This window comes from Gallinula chloropus, assembly GCF_964237585.1.
Source record: "Gallinula chloropus genome assembly, chromosome: 1".
Lineage (NCBI taxonomy): Eukaryota > Metazoa > Chordata > Aves > Gruiformes > Rallidae > Gallinula > Gallinula chloropus.
Genome location: NC_140085.1, coordinates 212,315,502 through 212,328,655, shown reverse-complemented (window position 1 = coordinate 212,328,655; position 13,154 = coordinate 212,315,502). Strand labels below are relative to the sequence as shown.

Sequence of the window (13,154 nt, the reverse complement as noted above, 5' to 3'; positions counted from 1 at the left end):
AGGTTGCCCAGAGACATAGTAGAGGCCACATCTCTGGAGATATTCAAGGTCAGGCTTGATGGTGCTCTGAGCAACGTGATCTAGTGAAGATGTCCCTGCTTACTGCAGGGGGGTTGGACTAGATGATTTCTAAAGGTCCATTCCAACCTAAGACATTCTGTGATTCTTCAATCTTCACAGAGATCCCAATATTAAACTGTAAGTGAAGAGCTGTTTCAAGCAGGGCTTCCTGCACATTCACCAACATATACATTAATGTGATCCTTTAAATCCCAGTTACACAATTTCACTAACCACAAAAAATCAAAGTGATTCTTGTTAAATCTCCTCAAGCCGTGCTTTCTCTGCTCAGTTTACAGAGTGTGTCTTTAGTAGGGATAAAAGGTCAATATAGCTTTTTCATTTTTTAAAAAAACCTTTCTCTCATTGCACTTTTAAGACAGGAAGGAAGGGTGGACTGGGCAAAGACCTGGCTCTGAGGGAACAGGAAGGGAGGGAAGTCTAGCCAGCGTGTTGGTTACTCAACCCTTTCATTTACTGGAAGTAAGTCCAGGAGTGAGATGAATTCCAGCTCTGTGCTGCTCCTGAAAGGGAGTGCACAGATGTACAAATATGTCCTTGTTGGGCAAATGATCATGTTCTTCCATCATAAATGAACTCCCTACTGTATAGCTTAAGGATAAGAAAGCTGCACAAGTAGGGAGCTGTTCAAATCTTGTGTTCACAGAGCATTAAATATACTTTAGGTAAATGTTTAATATTTATTTTTGACTAATATGTAAGAGTAAATGTAATGAGATTCTGCCCAGATAGTTCACTGCAGTTTATACACTTTCATAAAAATATTGCTATATTGTCAAAACACAAATATAAGAAGTATTTCCACTAACAGGTAGATGCTGATTACTTTTTTATTTCACATATGAATTTCCATGTGCTTTAACAGCAACTACCTTCAAAACTGCATTCAGTTTCCAAGAGTATTATTCACTTCTTGGCTCTGCCTGTTTTTCTCATACCAAGTATTTCAGTGTGTATGTGAAATGTACATTTTGTTGCCATTTTAATAATGCAAAATTGCAGCATTTCCTTTTTTCATAGTGATGGTTTGTTTTTTTCTAAATCTATGATTTGTACAGTGTCTGCATATTCTGTCTTCAAATTGCTGCTGTGTAAATTCCAGATAATGGGCAGCAGGAGTGAGATTTTACACTTTCTATCAATGCTTCTGAAAGCAGAGTGTGATGAAGGTATTTAGCTGTATTTAGGATACCCATAGCCATGCAATAGTGTCTTCTTTCCATTCAGTGTTTTTTCCACTCCATGCACATCTATAACAAAGTCCCATAACCACAATAATACACGTTAAGGAAAATAACAGCTGGAACGAAATTCTTACTCTTTGAAATCAACAGAAGAACTCTCATAGACCACAGGAAGACCAGGATATCATATCACAGAATCACAAGGTTGGAAGAGACCTTTGAAGATCATCAAGTCCAACCATTCCCATCCTAAGCTAAACCAGATCCCTAAGTACCTCATCTACCCTTTGTCTGAACACACCCAGGGAAGGTGACTCAACCCCCTCCCTGGGCAGCCTGTTCCAGGCCCTGACAACTCTGTCAGGAAAACATTTGTTTCTAAAGTCCAATCTGTCCCTTCCCTGGCACAGCTTCATGCCATTGCCCCTTGTCCCATCTCCTGTCCCCTGGCTGAAGAGACCATCGCCCACCTCTCTACAACCTCCCTTCAGGTAGTTGTAGGTGGGGAGAAGGTCTCCCCTCAGCCTCCTCTTCTCCCAGCTAAACAGCCCCAGCTCCCTCAGATGCTCCTCAGAGGATTTGCCCTCCAGCCCCTTCCCCAGCCTGGTTGCCCTTCTCTGCACTCGCTCCAGGACCTCAATGTCCTTCTGATGGTGAGGAGCCCAGAACTGGACACAGCACTCGAGGTGTGGCCTCACCAATGCCCAGTCCAGGGGCACAATTTCCTCCCTAGTATATGAAATTAAGGAGATAAATACATGCCTCTATGGCTGGTGCCAATATAATAATTTCAGTTTTTCTGACAATGGGGTGCCCTACATGGCACCAGGCTTACAGGCAGCACATGAGAACCACCTTTCTCATAAAGAGGTTCTTTTCCCAGGAGCTTGAAGGGCTCATAGACAGGGCTTTAAACTAGATGTGAAGGGAAAAGGGGAATATATTTCATATCTTCACCAATGATATTGACAATGAGGTTGAGTGCACCCTCAGCAAGCCTGCAGATGATACCAAGCTGAGTGGTGGAGTCGACACACCAGGAGGACAGGATGTCATCCAGAGGGACCTGGACAAGCTGGAGAAGTGGGCCCCTGTGAACCTCATAAGGTTCAACAAGAACACATGTAAGGTTCTCCACCTGTGTCGGGGCAATTCTCATCATCAATACAGGCTGGGAGATGATGTGCTAGAGAGCAGACCTGCAGAGGACTTAGGGGTGCTGGTGGGTGAGAAGCTTGACACAAGGTGCACTCACAGCCCATAAGGCCAACTGTATCCTGGGCTGCATCAAAAGGAGCATGGCCAGCAGGTTGAGGGAGGTGGTTCTGCCCCTCTACTCCACTCTTGTGACACCCCACCTGGAATACTGTGTCCAAGTCTAGAATCCCTAACATAAGAAGGACATGGAACCGCTGGAATGGATCCAGAGAAAGACCATGAAGATGATCAGAGGGCTGGAGAACCTCTCTTATGAAGACAGGCAAAGAGAGTTGGGTTTGTTCAGCCTGGAGAAGAGAAGGCTCTGGGGAGATCTTAGAGTGGCCTTCCAGTACCTGAGGAGGCCTACAGGAAAGCTGGGAAGGGACTTTTTAGAAGGTTATGGAGTGATAGGATGAAGGGAAATGGTTTTAAATTGGAAGGGGGTAGATTTAGATTGGATATTAGGAAAAAATTCTTCACTATGAGGGCGGTGAGGCACTGGCACAGGCTGCCCAGGGAAGTGGTGGATGCCCCATTCCTGGAGTTGTTCAAGGCCGGGTTGGATGGGGCCTTGAGTAGCCTGGTCTAGTGAGAGGGGTCCCTGCCCATGGCAGGGGGGTTGGAATTTGATGTTCTTTAAGGTCCCTTCCAGCCCAAACCATTCTGTGATTCGATGATTCTAAAAAGTCAACAATTCCTATTCCAAATATTCTAGACTGGGGCAGGGGGAAGGTGGAGAGATGAACTGCCCTAAACTGTAAGCAAAGCAGCTACTTGCTCTAATTCTGCTGGACTCTGAGACAAAGCATCATAGTTTTTTTCTGTTAATGACAGATTTCTAGACCAGACAACTCTAACTGAAAAATTCTAACTAAACATTAGGAGGAAGTAGTGCAGTTGTGTTCACGTAGATCTCCTTTCATTCACACTTTTGTTTTAAGCATTTTTTTTGGAAGTGCTATGAAGTTAAATCTCCCTGGGAACAGTTAAAACTGAGGGTTATTAAGTGGAACTCACTAGTTTTCATTTATGTCCTTGGTTTTGTGAGTAAAAACCAGGATTTTCTTATACCATAATTTTGTAGATGGGTAATTTTACCTGGCTTGCTTATACAGTAGCAATGTTTATAGCTATTTTACTGCCAGGGTATGAGTTTGCATGAAAACCCATTTATTTCTAGCGTGCAGCAACTTCTGAGCATGTTACCTTTAATTTTGGCTTCAGATATACTCCTTTACACACTGCTTGAACCCAAACCTCTGATCAGGAACCAAGGGTTGTTCTATGACACCACCACCATTTCTTATACTTCCTCCACCGTGTGCCCTTCTGCTGGTGAAGGAGGACAACGTGTAAAATGCAGGGAAAGGGAAAACACAGAAGGAGCCAAGTGCAGTGCTACTGCAATGATGAGGACACAATTATTCACCTACTCCACCTGAAAAATATATATTGGATGGGATTACTTATCAGCATGTCATTTTGGGACAGACTGCCCAGAGAGGTGGCTGAGTCACCATCCCTGGAGGTCTTTAAAAGAAGAGTAAATGTTGTATTTGGTGTTGGACCTAGTAGGGCTGGATAGATGGTTGGACTCGGTGATCTTGAAGGTCTTTTCCAACCATAACCATTCTGTCATTCTATGATTAACACATTTAGGCCGTTATGAAAAAGGGAGAGTTAATCATTAGTATGTTGCTTAGTGACTTATTTAGTTATATTTGTATTTTCCTCATTTTTATTCTTTAGTTATATTTTCCTTTTTTTTTTTTTTAGCTTGACCTTGGTTTTGCTCCCATCTCTGAAAAGTATATAAAACATGACATGTTTTTCCTTTCTGATCTGTGTTCTCTAATCTAGTGGACTTCTAAGAAGACAGCAGTATAATTAAAATGAGCACAAATTTTTGTGCAGTTTACACTAAAACTCCTGCAACACGCACCTCATGTAGACAGTTTCATATGAAAATTAAGCCTTGCTGTGAAGTTTTCACTTCCATGGCCAAACCATTACATTCATTTTGTATTTTCATATGGAAAAACATCTGCAGGTTGGTCCATGATTGCATGGTGCCCTTATTCTGCCTCCAGTGTTGTCAGATCACAGAACATTTATATACCGTGGAAAGAACAGAAGATACTTTAGTAGGGGCTGAGAAAAGACTAATAAAAATGTGCCCGTGGGTGAGGATAAGCCTCCTGGATAGCTATGTGTTTTTTTCACCCTAGCTTTTGATCTTTTCATGTACTGCAACCTTATGCTTTCCTGTAATAGGAAGTTTAAGTCATAGTTCAGTAGTACTGTGTTAATAACAGTTCTGTAATTGGGGACTCAGAGCATGCTAATGCTGGAGCAGTAATGCTCTTTGCCAACAGGCAGCTAGAGTTGTCTAATCAAGAACTTTCACAACAAGATTTTAAATACATCATAAAGACATTTAAAACCCTGTGAAGAAACTACATTATTTCCTGTATATTTTTTCTTTATATACATGCACACCTAAAAAGGAAAATACAGTCAGTGTAAGAATCCAGTTGGTTAGGCTAATGGTCAGACAGTCTGAAAGTCAGGATGAGCACGATTACTTCATACATTGCTCAAGATACTACTATGAGTTTGAGGAAGGTGATGCAATTCACGGCCAGATGAAGCCCACACAACAATCCTGTCTGCCTAACAGGAGGCACTGACACTACATCCATGCAGAGAGAACCAGGTCTGCCTGTGCACAGTCAAGTCCCCAGGAGCTGGATCCATCACCACCATCACAACCAGCATTCCTGAAACGCTGGTTAAGAATGGACAGGACATGTTGATTCTCAGAGAGCCAGAGATAAAGCTGTTAGGAGAAGTAAGCAATGTTCTCATAATGGTTTTAAATGGTTTGAGGGGTTCTATGTTAAAATTGATGCTGTTTTAACTTTTTATGTTCCAGGAATAAACTCCAAAGCTTTCCACACCTTACCTAGAAGGAAGAAGCAAGGGATTATCAACCTGGTGTACCTTCATTCCATAGACCGTTTAAATATTTGACTTTAAAAATAAAAATGAGATGCACTTGCCCTCTTTCTTGGATTTTAGTATCATCTGGAATCAGGATCTTCACAATTTTCCAGGTAGACCATAACTTCATTTTAAATATCAGCTAAATTATCCATACTTTTGTGAGAACTTCACACTACTGACATGTTATCATTTGTGAACATTACTGACATGTACTGACCTAGTCTGCCAAGTGAAACATGCCAAGTAAAGAAAGACTATCCTCCTATCTCTACTCTACCTGAGTTCTATCAAATCTCTGCTGCAACTTAGCCAAACTAAAATTATTTTGGTAAGGATGAACCATGTTGTTCAAAACAGGCTCATCAGCCAGGTTCAGGTCCCATCTCCCAATCACAGGTGTACATCAATCCCAGGAGGACTAGAACACCTTAAAATGATTGTGCTGTTCAAGCAGAAAACAATGTGAAATCTGAAAAGGGAAACCCTGACAACAGCTCAGGCTGTGGCACAGTCCGAATATTTCAATCTGAATGGCTCGTTTGGAAAATTCCAAGGAGCTGAAACCAAGGTTTTCTGAGAGGACACCGAAGGCAACTGCAGCTCTTTACCTTTCTATCAACTCTATTTGCCTTTGTTTTCATCTGCATCTGTTTTCCCCCCTCAGTATTCAGAGTAAATTGCTACAGTACGAAATACGCGGTTGTTTCACTCTAGGAAGCATTCACTATTCTCAACTAATTGACTTAATTGTTCAATTTTCTGTCTACTTACCAATAACTAGAAGAAGCATAAGTCTTGTAATGCTTCCTTGTAAGGGGCTACAATTTCTTTAACCATGAATATTTAATCAAATCATGGCCACCCATTATGTGTTTGTTTAATACACTGCAGGAACAGTGTTATGAGGTTTGCATATGGGTGGCTGAATTTGTTTTCCTTTCCTATTTGTGTGTGACACTCTTCCCAAAGGAAGGAAAACAAGATATATAAAATTCAGGTCAAAATACCACAAAAAATTTCATTAGGCAGGTAGGGAATATTCATAAAACAGCCTCCTTTAGCCTACAGCAGCTGGTTTCCCTGTGGGGTCTCTCTGTGGTCAGCAAGGCAGACAGGGAGCTCCCCAGTGCAACGCAGAAATCCTACTGTTCACCTTCTGCTCTGAACAGTCCTCCAAGCAGGCTACTTCTTCCCAAAAGGCAGCTACAGAATAACCTAGAGAGCAAGATTTTATGAAGCTAAAATGATGAAGTGAGTGTTTGTGAGTGTCAGTGGCCTTCTCACAAGGCATCTTTGCTTCTGGTATAATGTATCACAATGCATGTGTTAAATTCATGTGAAGTTTGGAAGTCCTACAGAACCTACCTATCTCCTCTCCCAAAGTTAAGTTAATTCACAGGGACATGAGCATGTGCAAGTGCAGCCCAGAAGGCCAAACACGTCCTGGGCTGCATCAAAAGAAGTGTGGCCAGCAGATCAAGAGAGGGGATTCTGCACCTCTGCTCTGGTCAGACTTCACCTGGACTACTGTGTCCAGCTTTGGAGCCCTCAACACATTGGCTCTCTCAGCCCCCAGGGCACACTGCTGGCTCATGGCCAACCTGTCATCACCCAGGACCCCCAGGTCCTTCTCCACAGAGCTCTTCTCCAGCAGCTCATCCCCCAGCCTGTACTGATACATGTGGTTGTTCCTTCCCAGGTGCCAGACTCTCCACTTGCTTTTGTTGAACCTCATCTGGTCTCTCCCTGCCCAGCTCTCCAGCCTGTCCAGGTGTCTCTGGATGGCAGCGCAGTGTCCTGCGTGTCAGCCACTCCTCCCAGCTTTGTACCATCGGGTACTTGCTGAGGGTGGATGCTGTTCCCTCATCAAGGTCGTCAATGAAGATATTAAACAGGACTGGACCCAACACCGAGCCCTGGGGAACAGCGCTGGTCACAGGTCTCCAGTCAGATTCTGCTCCACTGATCACCATGAACCACCATCAGGAAAACAGACAGGAAATAATGCATGTGTGTATTTCTCTGTAAGCATGAAAACAGTGTAAAAATCCTCCTAATTCCAAAGCAAGAGTGGTTATGCAAAGCACTAGTCATTCTACTGACGTACATTGAGAGATACTGCTTTTGCAGTACTCAGCCATAACACAAGGACACTAGACTGCCTCCCAGGTATTTTGTCTTACAGCCTGGGGAATGGAAATAATGGGATTTCAAGAGTCTTACTTGATCAAACTGAGGGTCTTCTCCTCGTTGCAGAGATTTGGTCAGTGGCTTCTCCTAAAAGAAAACACATTCAATACATATTACTTAAGATCAATACTTCGATATATTTTATCAACCCTACTATTATTTTTCTCTTAGATTTTTACTCAGGTAATTTGCCTCCAAATCACTTTCATGCTGGAGATAGTTTGTTTCATATGCAAAGGAGACCTCTGCATACCTAATACTGACAGAGTGCCTTTAGAGTCTCTCTCTAAGAAAGAACAGGATTAACCATTTAGTGCACCAGAGTTCCTTCGTGCTCACACCCATGATATCTTTTTTTTCAAAATCCTGAAAAGCACCTGGTATTTCCTCCAATACCAAGGAGCTTCATTGAGCTAGAGGAGTACCTTGTTATAATGCTACGAGGCAATATAAACATGTCCATATAGTGCATCATGTGGTGCCATTCAAAGAGAAAACTGTTTTAGAATAATTAAATACCCTAGAGTTCATTTTTAAGGAAGGTAATTGTGGAAAAATATCTGTATTACTCAAAAACCAAAGCAAAGCAAACCAAACAAAGCAATTTTGGAATGGAAGGACAGCTGTCCATCTCAGAAATGTGAGATGTGTGAAGAACCATTCACCTTTATGGCTTTTTGCCAAGCTGCCTCATCTACTGAGGCACGTAGAAGTACAGAGTCTGGGATTCTAGATGTACCCAACAGCATCCAAAACATGAATCTCCTAAACCACAGTAAAAATAACAGTTCAAAATTTGAAGGAGGATGAAAAACATGTCACTGTCACGATTCTGTGCTGATTCTGTTGCTGGTGTCTGAGATGTGCCAGCACCTGACTCATCTATAAATCACACGTCTTTCTTCTCCTACAGCTGCAAGACTGGGGCTCTCCCACCAGCTCAGCATGAGATTTTCTGTTCAGCTTTCAGCAAACTACTACACTCCTCAGCATCTGTTAGTGCAGCAGGCACAACACCAGCACTGCCAGGCATGGGAGATGCAAAACAAAGAAACCTGTGAAGCTGCTGAGATAATGGAATGGAAAGACTTGAGGTGGTCCAAAGTCCTCTATTATTTAATGGTTTCCTCTGGAGAAAATGTTGCCCAGTATAAGCCTCTGACTGAATTTGAAATGAATTATGCTGATCCACTTGCAATGCCAGCTGGCTGCAGGAGGACCACACTATCCCCTCAATACCTACCAAAAAGAATAAACATCATTTGAATATTTTCCATTGAGTTGCTGATCTATCCAGGACAGTAACCAATATTTTTCATTGTTATTTTCAATGTCTACAGTGACTTCTCCAGGTTAAATTAAGAGCACGACTATTAATTAGAAACTTACAACCAGTTATTGGTAATGAACAGTCACAGTAAAATCCTGTAGCCCAGAAACAGACACATCACACCCCCACACTCCCCAGTCCTCCTCGATCAGTACCTTGGTGCTACCCTACCTAGATGTCACTCAGGGGAGGACAACACTTTTCTGACTATCTGACAACACGTAGTATTTCAAAAGTAGTGTCCAACTCATTTAAAAGGAACCCGGGTCTCGGACTGCAATTCTCAAATTGTCCTTACAACCTGTTACATATCTCTGGAAGCACAAACACCTCACAAATACTTCAGTTTCTGAGTGAAGATCTCTCCATTTTGAGAACACAATACAACTCCTATCTGTCTTCTTAACAACAGCTTCCCAAACCATGGTACATGAAAAGAAACTGTCCAACGGACTTGGTCACAGCAGAAGGCAGACCTGGGCTAGAGACCAGCCAAGGACACCTACCAAAAGCCAGACAGGTCAGGCCCCACCTGGAGTACTGTGTCCAGTTCTGGGCTCCCTGGGATAAAAAGGACAGGGATCTCCTGGAGAGAGTCCAAAGAAGGGCTACAAAGATGATGAAGGGCCTGGAGCATCTCCCCTCTGAGGAAAGGCTGAATAAGCTGGGGCTGTTCAGCCTGGAGAAGAGAAGACTAAGGGGGGATCTAATTAATGTCTATAAGTATCTGAAGTATGGGATGCAGGGGGGAATTAGCCAGCCCCTTTTCAGTGGTCTGTGGAGACAGGACAAGGGGCAATGGCTGCATGTTGGAGCACAGGAAGTTCCACACCAACATGGGGAAGAACTTTTCCCCAGTGAGGGTGCCAGAGCCCTGGGACAGGCTGCCCAGGGAGGTGGTGGAGTCTCCATCTCTGGAGAGATTCCAGCCCCGTCTGGATGCCTGTCTGTGCAATATGAGCTGGGGAGCTGCTTTGGCAGGGGGGTTGGACCCCATGATCTCTCAAGGTCCCTTCTAACCCCTATGATTCTGTGATTCTGTAATTCTTCTGCCTTAATTTCTCAATGTCCTTAGTCCATGGCTTTGACTGAAGCTTTTTCCCTTCCTTCATCCCATCCCACACCTATTGCTGTTCTTGACGCTTCCCTTCTCCCCATGCCCTTGCCAGGCAGCAACTGCTGCCCTTCCTCTTCTTCATCCTCCTGTTCACCTTGCTGCTGTTGCTGCTTCTTCCTCTGCCCTCTCCAAGTATGATGCTGTCACTCATGCTACCTGCAACAACTACAACGACACTCAGCCTGGCTGGACCCAAGCTGACCCCATGAAGTCAAGTGTCTCTGCACATACTCCCCCTGTTTTGGGAGTCAGAGCAACTCACTGCAATCCTGATGTGAATGGCAATAACTACAGATAATTACACTTGCAGTGTGGAGATCTGAGAAAACTCACAAGTAGAAGTTACTACTGTTTATGTTATTACCAGTGATGAGTAGTGAATGCATAATGAACTGAATAAAGATGAAGAGCCAGGCACAGATGTTTTTTTGGTGCCAGAGTACTCCTAAAGTATAAAGTGATATAGATGATTAGTTGCATGATGGGTGTAGCAAGTGATGCTGTCAAGAAGACACTGCTGAGTAAATTCAGACAGCTCAACTACACCCAGGTGCTTCAGCTGTCCCTTGAAAACAGCATTTTTTCTTTAAGCAATATATAATTTCTTCTCATCTACTGTAAACAACTAGCCTATTCTATACCACTGACTTCCAATATCCTTACAAATCTTGCCATTTCATTTTACACAGTATTTTCAACATTGTAGCTATGACAGCTACTATAAACAATATATGTATACTCAATGGTAGACATTTTCATTATATACCAAAGGTTCAGTACTGGCAAAGCCAAGGTTAAAAAGTATAATGCACTGAAATCATCTCTGAGTAATAGATTCCATAGTAGTCTATTTACCCTGCAGATACATTTATTTAACAGGATTTTTAAAAACCTAAAAAAAAAAGTTTCCCAGCTTCAAGGCATGATTTTTATTTATTTTATTGCCCACCCAATTCAGAGATGCCAAAGAGGCCCTTTTATAGTATGAGTTGACTCTGCTTGAGTCTCTGTAGCTATAATGCATTCTACAGAAATGTCTTCCAAATCTTGGATGAATAGGTAGACTGAATTTGGAGCCAAAGCCTACAACCACAAAATATGAATAAAGAAAGTTTGGATTAATCTGAGAGGGCCCATAGCATTCTGTGCTATAAAAAAACATCAGAAAATTTCAGAAGAATGGGCTCTCAATAATAACATTTCCATTTTAAATCACTAAGCTAAACATCCTTATTTCTTGTTTGAAGTGCTGCCTTCAATTGTATGCTCTGTATTTGTTCTCACTGGGAACTCCCATAATATGAATACATGTTAGAGATAAGTAATGATCAGCAAGAATAGTTTTGCATTTACTATTTGAAACTATCATTTTTCAGGAAAAATATAAAAACTTTTTTGCATCACCAATGCTTATAAAACAGAATGCCCATCTAAAAAATAATCTCCTTCCTCTGCCTCACTGATATTTTGAAAAGATTAATATGATAACATATAATATGTTGAATATGCAATGGAAAAACACATTTTATCACATTTGCAAACATCACCTAAATATAGTATTTATAATTTATCTAAAAAAGAATGTTATCAGTCAAACCCTCTATTCACATAGACACACTAAAACATTTCTCCAACAACTGTCAGCTACCTTTAATGGTTAATATATGAATGCCTTTTCAGGGCTGCTACACAAATATAATTGAGTAAATTTACACAGGAATAGCTTTGCTCGACCACCTGTCACAGAACTGAGTGTTCAGGGTAACATGAAAACAAAAGGATGTTGTAGTGCCTATTAAGCTTGATAACATCACTGTGTTAGAATGATATGCAATGCCCTTTAGAAGTTATTTCTAACCTCAGCAACCACTAGGCATGTTATTCCTACTGAATTATGACTGGGTACTGTATTACTGACTGAGATAAACCCCCTGTTTTTCTAAGAGCATGGAGGATACAAGGGTATTTTGATAGAAAATATTAACTTTTGCACTGCATGCTAAAGAGCAGCCACACACACTCTACTATAGAGTAGTCTGTTGGGATGGAAGAGTTAGCGAAAGGGAACAGAAGAATGGACCTTTTCACATAAAATGGAGTAGACATAGACTGCATTCAACTACTACAGCTAAAATATATATGAAACACATGTAAGCACATCTTAAGAACCAAAATATCCCCAAGTGTAATTCTTTCCCACTTATGATGAACCATCGTGAAAGCCCCAAAAGAAACTGAACATCTTTGTATTATGTTTTCAGCAGTAAAGGAAGGCATGTTTTTTAAGAGAAGGTCTGCTCCAAAACCAGCTGGATCAAACATGCTACGTTTTTAACTCTGCCACTGGCTATTCTGGACAAAGATGGGAAAAGGTATCACTGCTGATCTTGCGCTCATGTGGTCTGTAAAGCATCATCTGTATCACCCAGGAGAAAATGCCATGATGCCAATTTGTTTCTGAAGGCTGGGCATGTGGGTTTTAGTCCACAGAGGGATGAAATAAAGGAGATAGGGCACCTACACTTCAGGTGCAACCAACCTACCAGCCAGGTGTCTCTGAAAGCGACAGTTTGTCTGGTCCCTGCCTCCATTCCAAACTCCTCAGGAAATAATTTTAAGCTTTTATTTACCTTTCCACTATTTGGGATTTACCACCACCACCCTAGGAAGCCTAGTTAATTTATACCTAAGCAATTAAGAAAGCCAAGGTTTTTGACTCAAAAGCACAATCTGTTCCCTTTGATAGTCTCCCAAATGTCTCCCACCTGGAATTTCTATGAAACATGCAATTAGTGTCCTGGTTTTACAACCATTCTTTGCAATTCAGTGGGTCCTCATGCCTAACATAGACTGCCAGTTCACTTGATGACAACAGAATCTTTATCTTCTGGTTCTGCTTAGCATGAATCAGTGACCGTGGTACACAGATAGTAAAATAAACAGAAAAGAGGATTTCCTTTATTAACCTTTGAAATTCTGAACATATACCAAAAGGAAATTCTAAATGCAAACATAAAAAATATATGAAATATAGCTTCAAGAATAC

General features: G+C 41.8%; 1 protein-coding gene across 2 annotated transcripts in view; it reads right to left on the bottom strand.

Annotated features, from left to right (window-relative positions):
• Nucleotides 1-13,154, bottom strand: part of FRY (FRY microtubule binding protein) — a 179,370-nt gene that overhangs the window by 123,838 nt on the left and 42,378 nt on the right. For both annotated transcript variants that reach the window (XM_084279472.1, XM_084279471.1), the window contains exon 3: nucleotides 7,695-7,748. In XM_084279472.1, coding sequence (XP_084135598.1) covers nucleotides 7,695-7,748 — 54 coding nt within the window. The remainder of the gene's footprint in view (nucleotides 1-7,694; nucleotides 7,749-13,154) is intronic.